Source organism: Mustela lutreola, chromosome 15 (assembly GCF_030435805.1).
Source record: "Mustela lutreola isolate mMusLut2 chromosome 15, mMusLut2.pri, whole genome shotgun sequence".
NCBI classification, from domain to species: domain Eukaryota; kingdom Metazoa; phylum Chordata; class Mammalia; order Carnivora; family Mustelidae; genus Mustela; species Mustela lutreola.
The window spans coordinates 46,227,856-46,245,874 of record NC_081304.1 but is presented as its reverse complement, the minus strand read 5'-3'; the positions used below and the strand labels follow the sequence as shown (position 1 = coordinate 46,245,874).

Here is an 18,019-nt window from a genome sequence, read left to right as displayed (position 1 = left end):
ATGGTGAACAAGGCAGATCCCTGCCCCACAGGGAATGGGAGGGAGGAGGTGAAAGAGGAAAACTGGTAGGATCCAAAGGTGCCTGGGTGTGTGAAGAGACCTGTTTGGAGAGGGTGACTGGGACAGCCATTCGGAAGGGGAGACGGCAAGGACAAAACAGTCCAGCTTTGTGAAGAGTGAATGGAACAGCAGCAAATGTAAAGAACAGAGCTGGCGGGCTCCGCTACTTACTAGCTCTGTGATCTCGGGGAAGTGACCCAGCCTCTCTAAGCCTCTACTTCTTCATAAAATGGGGATACTTTCAGAACCCACGTCATAGCATTGCTCTGAGGAGCCAAGGAGCTAACACATGGATGGTGTACAGTCCAGGACCTGGCTCAGGAAGAGCTCCAGAAATATAAATGATTGTGGTGACAGGAATTATTCGAGGCGAAGGGCCCCCATAGAATGCTCAGAGCCCCCAGAGACCACTCTGCTCCCTATCAGAAACTGCTGGCCACAGCAACCAGGACGTGGACAGTAGGGGGGGCCTCCCACGGCCGCACTGATACTCGGGCCCCTGGGCAGCGGGGGGGAGGGTTCAAGTGTGTGGGGCACGCACACACTTCCCTGAAGCATGCTGACACATACAGCCAGGCTTCAGTCCACCCCTTGCAGCCGTTCCTGACTCATCTCCTCAATCCAGGGCTCATCCACCTGCCACTGGATGTTCAGAGCTCAAAGGCTGGGGCTGGAAGGTGCACCAATTATCCCTCCCAGGCCCTGCCCCAAAGGCAATGCCCCTTCCCCACCCCAAGTCAGTGGGGAAGAAGCAACTCCCTCAAGGCAGAGGGAGGTACAAGGACAGGAAACTTGGAGAGAGGGCAGAGCACGGCAGGGCAGAAGACTCATGAGCCACAGGGGGCCAGGCAATCATGCTGGGGCCAAGTATCACCAGCCATCAGACCTGCATCTTTGAGGACTCTGGAGGGCGCCCAGTGAGTGGCCGACATGCATACCCAGGGGAAAGCAAAGGAACATACAACAAAGCACAACAATGCACACAGGGACACACACATACAGAGATGCGCAGCAACGTGCCCTCCAGACACGCGTGCACAGCTCCCTGTGCCCAGCCGCCTGTCCCTCCCCTCCTGGTCTTGCTCACTACTGGTCATCTCATCAGCAAGGTCCCCCAGGGACCTGTGCCTGCTGCCATCTGCTGACCCAGACCTGGCAGAGCCCAGTCAGCAGACCAAGCATAATTAAGGAAGCAGGCTGCCAGCCCTGGATCGGAACTGGAGAAAGGGACGGGAAACCAGCTGGCTCTGAGACCCCAGCACTGCCAGGGCCAGGGGCTCAGCACATTTTGCTTTCAGGCCGAGTCCCCCAGAACCCAAGCCTTGCCTTGGGGTCCCACCTGCCATGGGAGTCCCTGTGGCAGGTGGAAAGGAATCCCCCTTATTACTATACACAAGTCCTGAAGGGTTGTGGCAAGCAGAGCAAAATAAAAAATAAATAAATAAAATAAAAACCAACTACAGCATCGCTGATTAAGATCAGACATGAAGCAGAACTTCCTACTAGAGAAGCACCGAAGCACTCAGAGAAAGGTGTGAGCAAGAAGAGACAGTCATGTGGCTCCATAAAGAAGTCCTCTTTAAAAAGGGAAGAAGTGGTGGGGACGACGCCTGGGTGGCTCAGTCAGTTAATGCAACTGAAAATGTTTTTCAAAACTAAAAAAAAGCGTCTGCCTTCAGCTCAGGTCGTGATCCCAGGAGCTGGGATGGAGTCCCGCATCAGACATCCTGCTCGGCAAGGAGCCTGCTTCTCCCCACTGCCTGCTGCTCCCTCTGCTTATGTGCTCTGTCTCCCTGAAAAATAAATAGATAAAATCTTTAAAAAAAACAATAATAATAAATAAACAGGGAGGAGGTAGATACACCAGCATTACTGATTTCTTTTTTTACTAGATTTATTAAAAACAAAAGGAGTCCCAAATTGCAGAGGTCAGAGAGATCTTTAAATGGCTGTAAATGAAGATAGTGGCTGCTGAACATCCCTGGCCTGGGCTGCATGGGACCTTGCCTGCAGGCAAAGGGATGGATGCAGTGACCTCTGGGCTGCCGGCCTGAGCTGCCTGGGCATAAGCACGAGGCAGCTGGACCCTGTCTCCACTGTGTGCCATCTCCCTGAGGGGGTGGCATGTTTCTCAGAAACAGTGGGTAGGCTAGGGACACCAGGGCCACCATGGTACATAGCCTTGGCAGAAGCACATCCTCAACAGGACACAAATGTCTGCAGACAGCATCTAGGCTGCCAGAGCAGGTGGTATGGCCAGAGAAAGGCTGGGAGCCCTTGGGGGGCAAAGGAGGATGAGGAGGCCAAATCTAGGTGCCCCACCCTGAAATACGAAGCCTGTCCGGCCTATGTCCTGGGACCACCAACTAATTCTCAACCACTGTCATCCCTCATCTCATGCTAACCCCCGTCGCTCTCCCAGAGGCCCAGCCTGTCCCTGCCACCTCAGGCACCAGGATGCCTACCTCGCCCCACAGGCCTGGCTCCTCCTCACTCTTGGCCATCCCCTCCCTTCTCTTTCTGCTATTTTCTTTCCCCTTCTTCCATCCCCTGTACTGAACTCCCCACTGACTGTGGCCCAGACCAGTGCCCACCACCATCTGCCAACTCCACACGCCAGCACCTGCCCTCCTGCCACTCCTCTTCCAAGTACTTGCTTCAAGCCGCCCACACCCCCTCGAGTCCCACTGCCCGCTGCCAGGGACAAGCCCAGCAAGAGGCACCTCCGAGCAGCCGGCCCGGGGGCAGAGCAAGCTGGCTCCAGTCCACAGACTGCACTGCAGGACATTACAGGGGATCTGGGAGATGGGGCCACAGCTCCAGAAGGAACTGCCTGGGGCAGGTGTCTGGCCCTAGAACCCCAGATTCTACTGCCAGGGGCCAGGGGTGGGGAGGGGGGTACATATTTAGAGGTCACTTAATCCACCTCCTCCCCCACTCAAGTGAATGAATGTCTGAGCTCCCCACAATGTGCGTTCTTCCCAACTATACAGAAATACATTTAAGGACGCATTGCCAGGTTCAAAAATTTAATAAATACCTTATTTAATGCTGATAATCCCCGATAAGAAAACTGAGGCTCAGAGAAGACAGGTATTTGCCCAAGGTCATGCAGCATGTTGGATACAGTATGCAGCTTCAAACCCTCTCTGCCACATTTCTTACTCCAGCCACTTCAGCAACAACCAGCCTTCTGCAGCCTTGGAGCTGCAGCACACGGCCCTCATGCAAAACTTCACCAAGGGCTGTGTGGGGCCTTCTCTAAGGCTTCAATGTGGGACGCCCTCAAGAACCCACTTGGGCCTCACACAGGTGTGGCCTGGAGGCATGTGGGAGTTACTGTCCACGGAATCATCCTGTCCAGTGGGGAAGAGAGCTGATGGATGAATGCTTCCCTGTCTCTCTCCACAATGGGGCAGTTCTGAAATGCATTCCATAAGGCTCCTCAGGAGACTGCCCAGGACAGACTGGTGGTCAAAAAAATAATGTACTCTGGGGCACCTGAGTGGCTCAGTTACTTAAGCGTCCAAATGTTGGTTTCTGCTCAGGTCATGATCTCAGGGTCATGGGATAGATCCCCAGACCAGGCTCTGCACTCAGAGCCTGCTTGAGATTCTCTCTGCCCCGCCCCTCACACTCATTCTCTCTCTCCCTAAAATAAATAAATCTATTTAGAAAATGCATCCTTGGGGCACCTGGGTGGCTCAGTTGGTTAAGCATCTGCCTTTGGCTCAGGTCATGATCTTCGGGTCCTGGGATGGAGCTCCATGTTGTCAGGCTCCCTGATGCGGGGGGAGTCTGCTTCTTCTTCTCCCTCTACTTCTCCCCCTGCTAATGTACACACACACTCACTCTCTGTCTCAAATAAATAAAATCTTTTCTTTTAAATTCATCCTTGTACTGCTTTCCCTTTTCTATTTTTTTTTTTTTTTTTTTTTTTGGCAAACTACATCCAACATGGGGCTTGAACTCACAACCCCGAGACCAAGAGTCCCATAATCCCATGCTCCATAAACTAAGCCAAACAGCCGCCCTTCGCTTTCCCTTTTTCCCCTTCATGCCCTCTGCCGTACCCTTGTTTCCCAAGACCACTTCCCAAACAAACCACCATACACAAGCCTTTCTCTCAGCTTCTGCTTTGGGGGAACAGAGGTGGAGACACAGTGAGAGGATGGTGGGGCTGGAATACGAACCCAGGCTTGAGTAACAACAGGGCCTTTATGCTTAACCAGCTGTTGCTGCTATGACCATCCATCCCAGGGTCCCTTTTCCTCAAGGTTCAAGTCATCCTGAAACAGCAACTCAGCCACACTTGCTCCAGACAAGGTACAGGAAACAGGGAGAAGAGGGTATGAGGGTACCTGCAGGAGGAGGGTCATCTCTCTGGAACTAAAGCCACCTCCCTCAAATTGCTTCAACACCCTAGGTTGAGCAGGAGTCTCAGCTAGGTATGCCCTGGCCCTACCATCTTTAACATCTGCCTCTATCCAGAAACTTCTGTGGCTCTTCAGCTCCAGTCCCCCATCCCAGCCCCAAAACAGGCCCCCCACTCTTCAACATCTTTCAAAGGAGAGGGGACCTCAGATAGCTTCTTGAAGCCTGAGCAGCCAGAATTAGCAGAAACCCACACTGCCTCACCCTGGGACTCAGAAAACCAACACACCTGCTTGGAGGTGAGGACAGAGCCTCCCCCGACTCCTGCCCAAGTCACAAAGATGTGATGGGACTTTCCTGGGAGAAATCACTCCTGGGACCTCACAGCCCTGAGTCACTCCCAGCCTCCCTGCCCCACCCCACCCCTACTCTGGCCCCTGTTTGAATCCTCCCTAACCCGTAGCAAAGAGGGGGGTGGTTCTTCCCTCTGCATGGGAAACTGAGGCTTGTGAGGCTTAAGGTAAATTCAGTGTCACAAAGCATGAAAAGAACCCAAGAGTCCTGGCACCCGGCCCAGGACAACCCTATTATTCCCTTAGGGAGGCTGCTCTGAAGGGGACCACTCAACGGAGGCAGATCTCCAGCATTCAGAGCCCAAACCCCACTTGCATATCAATGCCCTTTGGTTAAGAAGGGTGTAGAGGGAGCTACAGGAAACAGATAAGGAGGAAGAAGGATGTCCCCCCAGCCAGCCTGGTCCAGACATGCAGCATCTGGTCGTGGCAAAACCAAGTGGACTATACACAGTCCTGAGGTCCCCTGAACACACACCTGCCCTAGCCCCCCACCCAAGGCTGGCTCTGCCACACTCCCTCACTCAGGGCCTCCAGAAATGAACAGCGGGCTGGTAGCCTGCCCTGCCCCTGTGGTCCATCAACGCCTCTCTGCCAGCACCCCGCCATCCTGGCTGCCTTCTCCGCAACAGGCACAGGTTAGAGTGAGGATGGGGTGGGATTTATGCCCGTTGGAGGGGAAAAAAAAAAAATTAACCCAGACTAGCCCCAGGGTCCCCCTGGATTCCTGGCTGTTTCCTTCCGCCACCACCTGTAAACACCCCACCTCTGACCTCCACCTCGGTCAGCTTCTCTAGCCAAAGACTTTGACGGGAGCTGAGCAACGTCTCTCACACACACACACTGATACGTGATGTGTGTGCGCAATGCCCCACCCGCATGGATTGCCGGGGACAGTCACCCCATCTCCCAAACAGAACCCATTACGCTTAATTGCCCTGTAGAACCGCACCACAGAGCTCGCACACGTACGAGCTGCATTTCTCTTTGCAAACACACGCATTTACACTCACAACATCCACCCCGATTTCACGTTCAGTCACACTCAGGACTCGCGCCCCGACCCAGGCTGTTTCTGGAATCAGCCCCGGACCCACTGACCTTCTCCGATGTACGGCGCCCAGAGCTCACTTCTCGACGTGGACAGAATGTCAACAGTCAGCCACGGCGGCGGCTCACCCCGCCCGTACGCCCGCAACGGCGGCGTCCTACTGTCTCCATCCGGACCCAAGCCCCCTCCCGGCCGCGGGCTTCCCTCGCAGCCCGCCCAGCCGCGTGCGCCGTCACCGCGGCGCGCACACGCGCGCGGCCGGCCGGCGGCTGCGAACGCACAAAGCTGCGCCTTCCGCCACCCGCGGCCGCCCGCACACCTGGCGGGCGCGCCCCCAGCCGCCCGAGCCGCGCGCCCGCGCCTGCTACGGGCGCGCCCGGCCCGCTCCCCTCCGCCGCCGGAGACGCCGCGGCCCGGGGCCCGGCCCGGCCCGGCCCGGCCCGGCTCCGCTCGCCCCGCACGCTGCTGCGCCCCTGCAGAAGGGGCGCACAGGGAGGGTCGGGGGGCGGGCGGGCGCGGCGGGGTGGGGGGTGCGGCGGGTCCCGAGCGCGGAGCCCGCAGCTGGGAAGCCCTAGCCGCCGCCGGCGTTAGGAAACTGCCTGAGGCGGCTCCTCAGGAACAAAGGCGCGAGGCGGAGCAGGCGCACCCAAGGGACCCCGGGGAGAGGAGGGAACAGCCCACCAGCCCACAGAAGTTTCTGGAGCGTGGGGCCCCGGGGCTGTAGGGAAGGGAGGTGGGGAAAGATCCCTAGGTTCCTGGTCTCCAGCTTTGTGGGGGTGGACCTAGGGAGGAGGTACAGTGTTACCTGGACTTGGAAGTAGGAGGCCTCTGGGATCACCAAACCCCTGAAACTGCCCCTGCTTTGCACCTGGCACCTGGGAGCTTTCCTTCATTCACTCCACAGACTTCTTTCCAGCTTCCGCCAAACCAGGGACGCTCCCGAGGTTGAAGGGGTTGAAGAAATGAAGGGGTCCTGTAGGCAGCCTTTGGGATGCCTCAGTCCTTTTCTTGGTAACCTCCACACCAGGCGGCCTCTGGAACATGGCTTATACACCTCAGGGATGAGAAGCTCCCTCCCTCAGGAGGCAGCCCACACCGTCCTCAGGCAAATCTAAGTGCTAGAAAGCCATTCTTAAGCTTCATGGAAATCTGCCTCCCTTTTATCTGCTGACCATGGCATCGCCCTGCTGTGGCCACGGTGGCTTTCTGCTTCTAGAATATACTTAGGGCCTTGTCCTTGCTGTTTCCTGCCCCTGCAATTCTCTTCCATCACATCTCCTGTGTCCCCTTCCCCCATCCACCAGCAGCTTCTCCATATGGCTGCCCTTTGTGTCCTTCAGGACTCATCTTCTCAGAGAAGCCTTCCACCTCATCCAAACCCCCCCCCCCCAAACACACACACACTGGTTACACTTTCTCGATGCCCTGTTTTAGCACCTTCAGCACACTGATCGCCATAGGGAATTCTCTTGTCTATGTGTCTGTGGTCTGTCTCCCACTAGAATATGTGCCCCATGGAGGCAGAATCCTTTTCTGTCTCACAATGAGGCCCTGCAACACCAAAGCCTGACTCAGAGCAGGGTGAAGGAAGAAAGGAAGACAGAGGTGGCCAACCCATGGTCTGAGTCCCTTCAGCAGCTCTATCCATCATCCTGAAATGCAACCTGCTCAGCCATTCCAGGGTCATACCTGGCATGGTGTTACCAGAGAAAAGGCACTCAGTCCGTGCCCGCCAAACAAATGAACAGAAGAAGGAAACTTCCTATTAGAGGAACCTTCCTCTGAGACTCAGAACGGCAGGGCCTTCCCTTCCCCTGCCCTGGATTCTGCCCCAAGCTCTTACAGCCTCGAGATGCGAGCATGTTCTTAAAACCTAAATCATGGGGCTAGACCCCAGCTTAGAGGCAGTCAGAACCCATCAGACACCTCTGAGTCCCTTGTCTCACTCCAGGTATAGGCAGGACTGGAGGCCAAAATAAATTTCTCATTCATCCCTGTTAAATTGTACCTGCTAGACTTGGACTTAGGAATCCAGCCTCCAGGGCACTATGGATCTCAAGTCTGCCATCTTGTCTGTTGGGGTGGTGCCCAGTTCCTGCCACCAGCAATGTCACCAGCTCTCCATGTGGAGCAGGATGCAGCCACTGGCAGCCCACTCATCAAACTCAGAACTAGTCTTCTGCTCCGCCACCATCAACCTACTTTCTAGTCTAGAAAACTAATCGGGAAAGCAAATAAGCTTCTCCCAGCAGAATGGGTTCTCAGGAAATTCACGTGCTGAATTCTCAAATCCTCTCTTTAGAAATCAACTCTGAAATTGACCCAGACAAATCCTGAGTTCCCTATATACAGTTTCTGGAGTTATTTCCTCCTTGTCAAGACAGACATTACCTTAGCTGTCTCCTGCCTTTGGGCATGTGCCTTATTCTCTGAGAGGCAGGGTGCATGGTGGTTACATGCATAGCAACTTACTAGCTATTATTTAACCCCTGTGCCTCGGTTGAGTCATCTGAAAAATGGGGAGAACAAGAGTACTTAACTCAGGGCGCCTGGGTGGCTCAGTGGGTTAAGCCGCTGCCTTCGGCTCAGGTCATGATCTCAGGGTCCTGGGATCGAGTCCCACATCGGGCTCTCTGCTCAGCAGGGAGCCTGCTTCCTCTTCTCTCTCTGCCTGCCTCTCTGCCTACTTCTGATCTCTCTCTGTCAAATAAATAAATAAATAAAAATCTTTAAAAAAAAAAAAAAAGAGTACTTAAATCATAGCCTTGTTATGAAGATTAAATCAATTTATTCTTACAAAGTATTTACACATGACACATAATAAGCACTTAAAACGTTAACTATTAATATTCTGTCACAGAAATTATCACAGAGTAAGGCAGCCTCCTCTTCAACTCCCCTGGGATGGAGCCTTCCCAAGTATGAGAGCTGATTTTATTCCAAACGGCTCCATCCCGTCTTAGGATTGCAGCCCTCCTCCAAGGACTCAGCTCTACTCCTGTGACTCTTAAATGCGTTCTTGGCCTTCCACTCAGAAGACAGAGCAGCTCTGTCAGCTCTGGGCCACCGGAATGGGCAGGAGGTCTCAGCCTCCTCTTCTTGCCTTGTTGTTACCCTGGGCAGGTACAACTGGCCCACCTGTCATGGAGTCCAGGAGGCTAGCCTCTCTCCCAGCCTTCCTACAGATTCTGTGCCTGCATTGCCCTTGTTTGTCTTTCCCCCAGTACCTGCTTCATGAACTCCTTCTCTGACACAGAACCTCAGGACACAGCAAAGAACAAGCTGGAAAAGGCCCTGCCCTCATAAAGCTTACATGGTCGGGGGAGGGGCGTTGTCATGGACAATGAACAAATAGACAAACAAGAGAATGTCAGATCATGGCACGCGCTTTGAAAGCAAGGAGAGAAGGGGAGGGAGAACCTACTTTAGTATATCAGAGGGGAATGGCACACAGTAGGGTTTTGCACATTGCCTGCAAGTGACCTGACCCTGTGGCCTTCCTGTCCATGTGTCACTAGCCTCTCCCACACCACACCAGCCTCTTTCTTTTCCCCTGCAAGCATTTTCACTGATATACACTCAGAATTTCATTTTGGCACCCTTCCTTTTTTTTTTTTTTTTTTTTAAAGATTTTATTTATTTACTTGAGAGAGAGACAGTGAGAGAGAGCATGAACGAGGAGAAGGTCAGAGAGAGAAGCAGACTCCCCATGGAGCTGGGAGCCCGATGCGGGACTCGATCCCGGGACTCCAGGATCATGACCTGAGCTGAAGGCAGTCGTCCAACCAACTGAGCCACCCAGGCGTCCCTTGGCACCCTTCCTAATAGTCTTGCCTCATGCTCCAGCGAATCTTCTGTCTTTTCTGTACATTATCTGAAATCCAACCTCTGGAATCCAGGACGCTTGTCTGACTACCCATTCATTAACTACTGAGAGTTCCCAGGTGGCCCGAGTCACCCTTCCCAGAGTTCCTGTCACTTTCACATCATCATCCAATTCATTCTTCTTCCAGAGTGTCAGACCGATATCCAGAGTACCCAACCAACTCGCTATTTCCCATACCTACTGAAAGCTTGATGAGACAAGAGAGAGCACTGCTCTTAGCTAAACAGGATTGCGGGCAGATATCTAGGAGGTGAAGTCTCCCACCAACTTCTAAATCTTATTCCTGGGGTCATCTGGGGAGCAACGGTAGAACACTACCCCTGTTCTCTTGTGGGCCAGCCCATGACATACCCCCCCAAATGATACCACCTCCACTCTTCTTTCATTTAAACCACCCCAGGGAGGTGTGGCCGGCTCATTCTTGGCTGTGAGGGTCCTGCTACTTTAGTTCCCCTTGAGGGGGAATGTGGAAGAAAGTTCAAGATCAGGTCTAGCAAAAGCCTTGGGAAGGGGGTGAGGCCACAGCAGGTTTACCCAGGATCCCTGTGGAGACCACTAATGCTTGTCACATCTATCCAGTGTGGTGGAAGAGAGGGCAGGAGCCTGGGAGCAGGAATCTGGGTCAGCAAAAGCCCTCTTCTCCCAGCCCCTCACTCAGACGCAGGCTCCCAGCTGGACTTCTGAGAAGGGAAGGAGGAGAGGAGGAAGGCAAGACTAGCTCCACCCACCCAGGTCAAGGAGGGGTGGGGAGGCTGCCCAGCCAATCTTCCAGCCACTCTTCCTCTTAAAGAGGAACCACCTGACTCCTAGGCCTTAGAATTCTCTGCAGGCATCATTTCCCTTGAGACTCATGGGCGCCTGGGTGGCTCAGTGGGTTAAGCTGCTGCCTTCAGCCTAGGTCATGATCTCAGGGTCCTCGGATTGAGTCCCGCATCGGGCTCTCTGCTCAGCAGGGAGCCTGCTTCCATCTCTCTCTCTCTCTCTACCTGCCTCTCCATCTACTTGTGATCTCTCTCTATCAAATAAATAAATAAAATCTTTAAAAAAAAAAAGAAATCCCTTGAGACTCATGATCTTCATGATAATCATACCCATTTTACAGAGGAAAAAGCAGAGGCAGTGAGCTCCCTCAAATCACTCTGTGCCTTCTAGGCTGAACTAGCACCCAGGCTGACATACTCTTTCCAGAACGCTGGGAGGAGGATCCTCTGCCAGTGAGGGCAGTGGTCCCCATGGCAGATTTGCAGACCTGTGTGCAGCTAGCTACATAAGTATGACCTTTGGAGAGTAAGGGCTGTGGGTCCCTTTACCTGGAGGGAGACTCAAGGTCGGCACGGCTGAGGATACGATGCTGCTGTGGGCTGTAGAGCCACTGGAAGGCTGTCAATGTCCTCTCCTCAATTCGGAACCGTCCCTCCTGCACGTACCTGTGGGCAGGACAGGACAGAGTGAGGAGATAGGCAGGTCGTGCTCTGCACAGCTTCTTTGGAAAGTTCACTTGGCTTGCTAGAAAAAGATGAGGGGTACCTGTCCCCAAACCTCCCCACTACTCATCTGCCAGAAAGCCCTGTTTCTACAAGGTCCCAGTTGGAATACCCTGAAGAGGATGCAGCTACAGGGTTTCAACTCAACAATGGAGAAGCTTTCTAAAAGTTAGCTATCTGGGGGTGCCTGGGTGGCTCAGTGGGTTAAAGCCTCTGCCTTCGGCTCAGGTCATGATCCCAGGGTCCTGGGATCAAGCCCCACATCGGGCTCTCTGCTCAGCAGGGAGCCTGCCTCCCCCCTCTCTCTCTGCCTGCCTCTCTGCCTACTTGTGATCTCTGTCTGTCAAATAAATAAAATCTTTAAAAATAATAAATAAATAAGTAAATAAATAAATAAATAAATGTTAGCTATCTGAAGTTGAAAGGAGTCACTTGGAAGGGGTGAGTTCCCTGTCACTGGAAGTATGTAACCAGAGGCTGGGCAGGGGATTCAAGCATTAGACCAGGGTTTATTTTCCAAGCTCCTTATAGGACTGAGATACTGGACTTCTTGATTTCACAGCAGGAGAAGGGCTGCCCTGAAGTGGTACTCATGAGTCAGATGTCAGGGTTAGTTTCTTCCAGAAACTCTCACAGGGTCTCAGCCACTGTCTGGATGGAAAGTGAGTCTACAGTAGGAATGGAGGAAGCTGGGCTGGGCACAGTGAGGACAAATGGGTTCCTCCCTCTCTGGCTACCCGCTTCTGGTAGATATGTGAATCCATTCATGAGTTCAACATTTACTGAGTATCTGTGATGATGAGCAATAGAGACTTAATCCCTGGAGTTTACAATCGTATGGAGAGAGAAACCACCAAATAGTCACATGAGCAAATATATCCATACGATAGATTAGGGATACATTACCGGCAAGAATGTCAGTCGGTATAAATCTTCTGCAGGAGAACCTCACAACACTTGCCTAATTACAAGTGCAGGGCCACCTGGCTGGCTTAGTCAGTAGAGAGTGTGAATCTTGATCTCAGGATTCTAAGTTAAAGTCCCCATGTTGGGTACAGAAATTGCTTAAAAATAAAATCTTTAGGGGATGATGCCTGGGTGGCTCAGTGGGTTAAGCCTTTGCCTTTGGCTCAGGTCATGATCTCAGGGTTCTGGATCGAGCCCCGCATCAGGCTCTGCTCAGTGGGGAGCCTGTTTCTGCCTCTCTGCCTACTTATGATCTCTCTCTCTCTCTCGGTGTGTCAAATAAATAAATAAAATCTTTTAAAAAATAAAAAAATAAAATCTTTAAGAATATTTTTAATTTAATTTAAAAATAAATTAGAAGTGCAGTTCCTCTGTAGCAGAAGGATCCACTTTCAGAGAATTTATCTACAGATTCTAGCATGTGAACAAGGGTATCTGGGGCATTTGTTGTTGTTTTCTTAAGGTTTTGTTTGTTTGTCTGGTTGGTTTTGAAGGTTTTTTTTTTTTTAGTAATCTCTACACCTAACATGGGGCTCAAACTCATAACCCCAAGATTAAACCCCAAGATCAAGAGTCTCATGCTCTTCCAACTGAGTCATCCAGGTGCCCCTCTGTGGCATTGTTTATAAGAACAAAAGTCTGGGAACAGCCTAAGCAGTCATCAGTATGAAATTAGTTAAATAAATCATAGTACATCCATATGGAAAAAACAGGATGCAGTCATTAAAAATACTTTAAATGAAGGTGTTCTCTGTTCCCTATCATGCAAAGATCTTCAAGATACATTGTTAAGAGGAAAAAAAAAAGTGAAGAAATAGCTGTATGTGTAATCTATATTAAAAGTGGGGGGAGGGGATGCCTGGGTGGCTCAGTGGGTTAAAGCCTCTGCCTTCAGCTCAGGTCATGATCCCAGGGTCCTGGAATCGAGCTCCACATTGGGCTCTGTGCTCAGCAGGGAGCCTGCTTTCCCCCCACCCCTGCCTGCCTCTCTGCCTACTTGTGATCTCTGTCAGATAAATAAATTAAATCTTTAAAAAAAATAGTGGGGGGATGCCTGGGTGGCTCAGTTGGTTGGACGACTGCCTTCGGCTCAGGTCATGATCCTGGAGTCCCGGGATCGAGTTCCACATCGGGCTCCCAGCTCCACAGGGAGTCTGCTTCTCTCTCTGACCTTCTCCTCGCTCATGCTCTCTCTCACTGTCTCTCTCTCAAATAAATAAATAAATTTTTTAAAAGTGGGGGGAGGGGATAAAATATGAACTCATATTTTATCTTTATAGAGAGAAACTCTGGAAACAAAAGAGCTAATAAAAATAGTTAGCTGGGTGGGGAGAGGGAGAACTGGGTGAAGGGGGGCATGGGAGAGTGATTGTAACAATGTATGTTTTGGGGGCACCTGGGTGGCTCAGTTAGTTAAGCATCTGCCTTTGGCTCAGGTCATGATTCCAGGGTCCTGGGATGGAGTCCCTCATTGGGCTCCCCGCTCAGCAGGAAGCCTGCTTCTCCCTCTGCCACTCCCCTGCTTGTGTTCCCTCTTTTCCTCTCTCACTGTGTCTCTCTCTGTCAAATAAATCCATAAAATCTTTTTTTTTAAGATTTTATTTATTTATCAGAGGGAGAGAGGAGGAGAGAGCAAGCACAAGCAGACAGAATGGCAGGCAGAGACAGAGGGAGAAGCAGGCTCCCTGCTGAGCAAGGAGCCTGATGTGGGACTCGATCCCAGGACGCTGGGATCACGACCTGAGCCGAAGGCAGCTGCTTAACCAACTGAGCCACCCAGGCGTCCCTAAATCCATAAAATCTTAAAAAAAAAAAAAAAAGTTTGTCTTCATACAGGAGAGGTATTACCTATTCCACATAGAATATGGGGGCAGGAGGGAGAAACTACAAACTGCAGAATGTTTGTGCAGCTGCTGTGATTCTGCCCAATGAGCCTGGCTATCTTCTGGGCGAGGGGAGTTCCCAGAAGGCAGGGGATGGGAGGGCAGAGAGAGCAGAGTGCTTTCATGGGTCCTGGGACCTCCCACATCAGAGCACTTGTCTCCTTTCACTCTCCACATGATCCCAGGGGCATTTGGGGAAGAACATCCAGGCTGCTGGGTGGAAAACGGCAGGGCTGCCAGGGAAGGGGTCTTGCAGGAGTCCAGAGGGGACTGTGGTGACCTGTATCAGGGGACAGTGCTGGACGTGGAGTAAAATGAGAGGACTCTTGAGGGTTAGCTGTACCTGGTGATGGGTTGGATGTGGGTGAAGGGGAGACAGGCAGCAGAGCTGTTTCCCAGTTCCTAGCTGGAGCCAGCAGCTGGCCACAGTGCCATTCACGCTGGACAGGAACAGGTTTGTGAGGGAAGATCGTGACTTTCATTTGGGACATGACTCTCTTCTGTGATATGCTTCCTGCCCCAAGATGACTCCCCTCCAGTAAAACCCAGCTCAAAACGTGATTCTTCCAGGAATCCCACCCTGATTAATCCCATCCTCTTCTGATGACAAGTTTCCATGCCTTTCCTAGTCCTTGGACTCCTTGGGACTCAGTCCTGAATGACACTGTTGTGATCTCTGCGGGAGAAACTGATGACACCACTTGTCTCCAAGAAGGGGAACTGAGCGGCTGAGGAGCACTGCATAGTGCTTCTTCAATTTGAACCATACAGGTATACTATGTTTTCAAAAAGTATCTTTTTGATCCTCTGATCATGAAGTCTTAGGTCATTAGTGATCAAGAGGTCACTCATCTGTTCCAACAGCTTTATTTTACAGGATGAGGACAGGAGGCCCAGAACAGTCTTGCCCAAAGATGTGGCAGAACCAAAACCTGCTAGTGATGTCCCCTCACTTCCAGGATGATAGACCATACTAGGGTTGCCCTTGACCCCACCAAGCACACGCAGGCCCGCAGGCTGCAGGAGAAGTAGACCCACTCAGGAACCACCCCTCCCCCAGTTCTCTCCTCACTCACCACCACCCCCCACCCCATGCCTCTGTGTGTAATGTAAACCAGGAATGCAAACCATGTCAGCTATAAGCACCCCGTCTGCCTCTGTGGGCACCCTGGCCTGGATTCCACTTACCAACAGTAGATGAGCAATTTGTCCACCCCGAGTCCCAGACTCCTCACATATAAAATGGGGGTGACGATAACACCCACTTTGAAGGGTTGGGGCAAGGATTACATGAAATAATGTGAGTGAGTCCGTTGCCACGTGGTCATCTTTATCCCTTTCACTCCCCACCATCCCCATCAGCCTTCACCAATTTCACCAAGTCACAGGTCTTACATGCTTTACCCACAACAGACAGATCCACCCCCTCTAAGGCTTGCAGTGAGCCCCTTGGAATGGGTGGATCCCATTTTAGAGATGAGGAAGAAGAGGCCAGGGAGGGAAGTCAACTTGTCTGAGGTCACACATGTAGTCAGCTCATGGCATCCAGTGTCCTCCTAACCAGCCCCCTACACACAGATATACATACACACACACACACACACACTCTCCCTCCTCCATACCAGCTCCCAGACCCCTGCCCAAAACTGTTAGTGTCTGCGTATCACATTACCACAGTGTTAGAGTCTGCATATCAGGTATCCTCCAAACCGCTCCCCTGAGAGTCCAAGCGCTCCCACTTTGTTCCCTTCCAGCCTTTCCCACCAGATCATCCCACCCCCCTCCACATCACACATAGGAGCCCCCGCATCTGTCTGTCTCATCTGTTTGTCCTTCTCTAAGCATGCCCTGCCTGTTCTTACCTTGGAGCCCTCGCTCAGGCTTTGCTCTAACCTGAACTGCCCTCCCTCCATCTCTACCCCAAATCTGCCTCGCTGCAACCCCTCAAACCACACTGCCTCTAAGAGTCTGCCCCAATGCTCTCACCAGAATGGAAGAGCCAGGACTCCAGGCAGGCCTCGCTTAACTTTGATCAAAATGTTGCTCTCTATCTGCCTTTATATGAGTCATTTACACGCCTGTCTGTCTCCTGCTGTCAAGATAGTGTCTGAGCACCTCTGAAACCCCTGCAATATCCTCATGCAGACCCCTCACCAAAGGGTCACAACAACAACGGCGGGTCACAACAACAACTGCGCCAAGTCATCACAGCCTGGGGAAGCTTCCTTTCTAGAATGCTCTGACACAGGTGATCTCTATTAATGAATCCAATTTATTAACTTAGCGGGTTTGCTATATTGGACCACTCTGAAGAAACACCACCCATCCCCACGTACATCCCTCATTAACCTGCCATGTACCTGAAATCCTGTTGAACTGTACTCAAGGAGAGATTAAACACCACAGAGGCTCACCCTGTAAGCCACTCTCAACCATTAAAACCTGAACAAGAAGCACCTTCTCAGATTATCCCTGGGAGAGTAGGGGCCAAAGCCTGGGGCATTGTCAGGGACATTTTGAAGGGTATGAAAAGAGGGAGGATGGAAGCTGCTCCTAGAAGCAGACCGCAGGTTGTGGGGGTGGGGTGACCCCTCCAGAAGGACACAACCCATCACCAAAAAAGAAAAAGGTCAGGCACTTTACAGGTTACAGGTTTACAGGTTATTTTTTTCAGCTGAACACTGGGGTAGGTCAGGCAGGCACTGAACCCTGAGGCTTCAACAGCAGGCTAAGTGAAAGAAGTCCGTCACAAAAGACCTCAGACTGTACAATTCCATTCATATGAAATGTCCAGAATAAGCAAATCCATAAAGAAAGCAGATTTGTCCGTGCCTAAGGGTGGGCTTGCGGGGAGGGGGTGAGAGGGGCGTTGGAAGCTAATAGAGGTAGTGGTTATGGGGCTATTTACAGGGAGATGAAAATGTTCTAAAATTGATTATGGTGATGGTTGCACAACTCTGTGAAATACTTAAAGCCATTGAATTTTACACGTTCAATGGGTGAGTTGTAGGATTTGTGAATTCTATTTTAATAAAGCTCTGGGGGCCCCTGGGTGGCTCAGACAGTTAAGCGTCTGTATTCGGATCAGGTCATGATCCCAGCATCCTGGGATTGAGTCCTGGGTCAGGCCCCCTGCTCATCAGGGAGTCTGCTTCTCCTTTTCCCTCTGCCTGCCCCACCCCCTGCTAGCTCGCACGCGTGCTCTCTCTCTCTTTCACTCAAATAAATAAATCTTTAAAAGAACATTTTTTTAATTTTAAAAATAAAGCTCTTTTTATAAGAGCAAACATCCATGAGTGCATACTGATACAAATAAATGAATACATAAAATAAAGGGGAGAAAGAGACAAATCTTCCATGCACAAGAATTCCAAACAATGTATGTAAAAACTCTGCCCTCTAGGGAGCAGGTCACAATTCTGCCCTACTTAAAGGTGAGCCTCATACAGTAGCTTCCTTCCCAAGAGTACTCTGTGGGAAGAGGGAGGGGAACAGTAACCTTTCAGTGGAGAAGCCTGACAAACACTAGCTCAGCCAGGTGACCAAAGTCAATATCAACAGTGATAAATCCTGATGATGGTATGTAGCCTCGATCCTCGATATGATGTGATGACACAGCACTCCATTCCTGTGGTCCTTCTCCCAAAACTCATAGCCCTTAATCATAAGGGTTCTTCTCTAATTGTGAGAAAAACATCCAACAAATTCCAGTTAGGGGATGTTCTACAAAAAGACCAGTACTTCCTGAACTGTCAAGGTCATCAAAAACAAGGAAAGTCCAGGGGGCACCTTGGTGACTCAATCAGTTAAGCATCTGCCATCATCTCAGTTCATGATCTCGGGGTCCTGGGATGCAGCCCTTGTCAAGCTCCCTGCTCAGCGGGGAGTCTGCTTCTCCCTCTCCCTCTGTCACTCCCCTGTTTGTGCTCTCGCTCTCTCTCTGTCTCTCTCTGTCTCTCTCT

General features: G+C 51.5%; 1 protein-coding gene across 5 annotated transcripts in view; it reads right to left on the bottom strand.

Annotated features, from left to right (window-relative positions):
• The window catches only part of RAP1GAP2 (RAP1 GTPase activating protein 2), a 236,673-nt gene that overhangs the window by 203,980 nt on the left and 14,674 nt on the right, over nt 1-18,019 (bottom strand). For 4 of the 5 annotated variants that reach the window (XR_009348166.1, XM_059149700.1, XM_059149701.1 and 1 more), the window contains exon 2: nt 11,035-11,151. Coding sequence is in view for 1 of the 5 variants with exons in the window: in XM_059149694.1 (XP_059005677.1) it covers nt 11,035-11,151 (117 nt within the window). In the remaining 4 variants the exon portion in view is untranslated. Of the gene's footprint in view, nt 1-5,888; nt 6,093-11,034; nt 11,152-18,019 lie in introns of those variants that run through there. The other variant, XM_059149699.1, reaches the window with a different exon arrangement.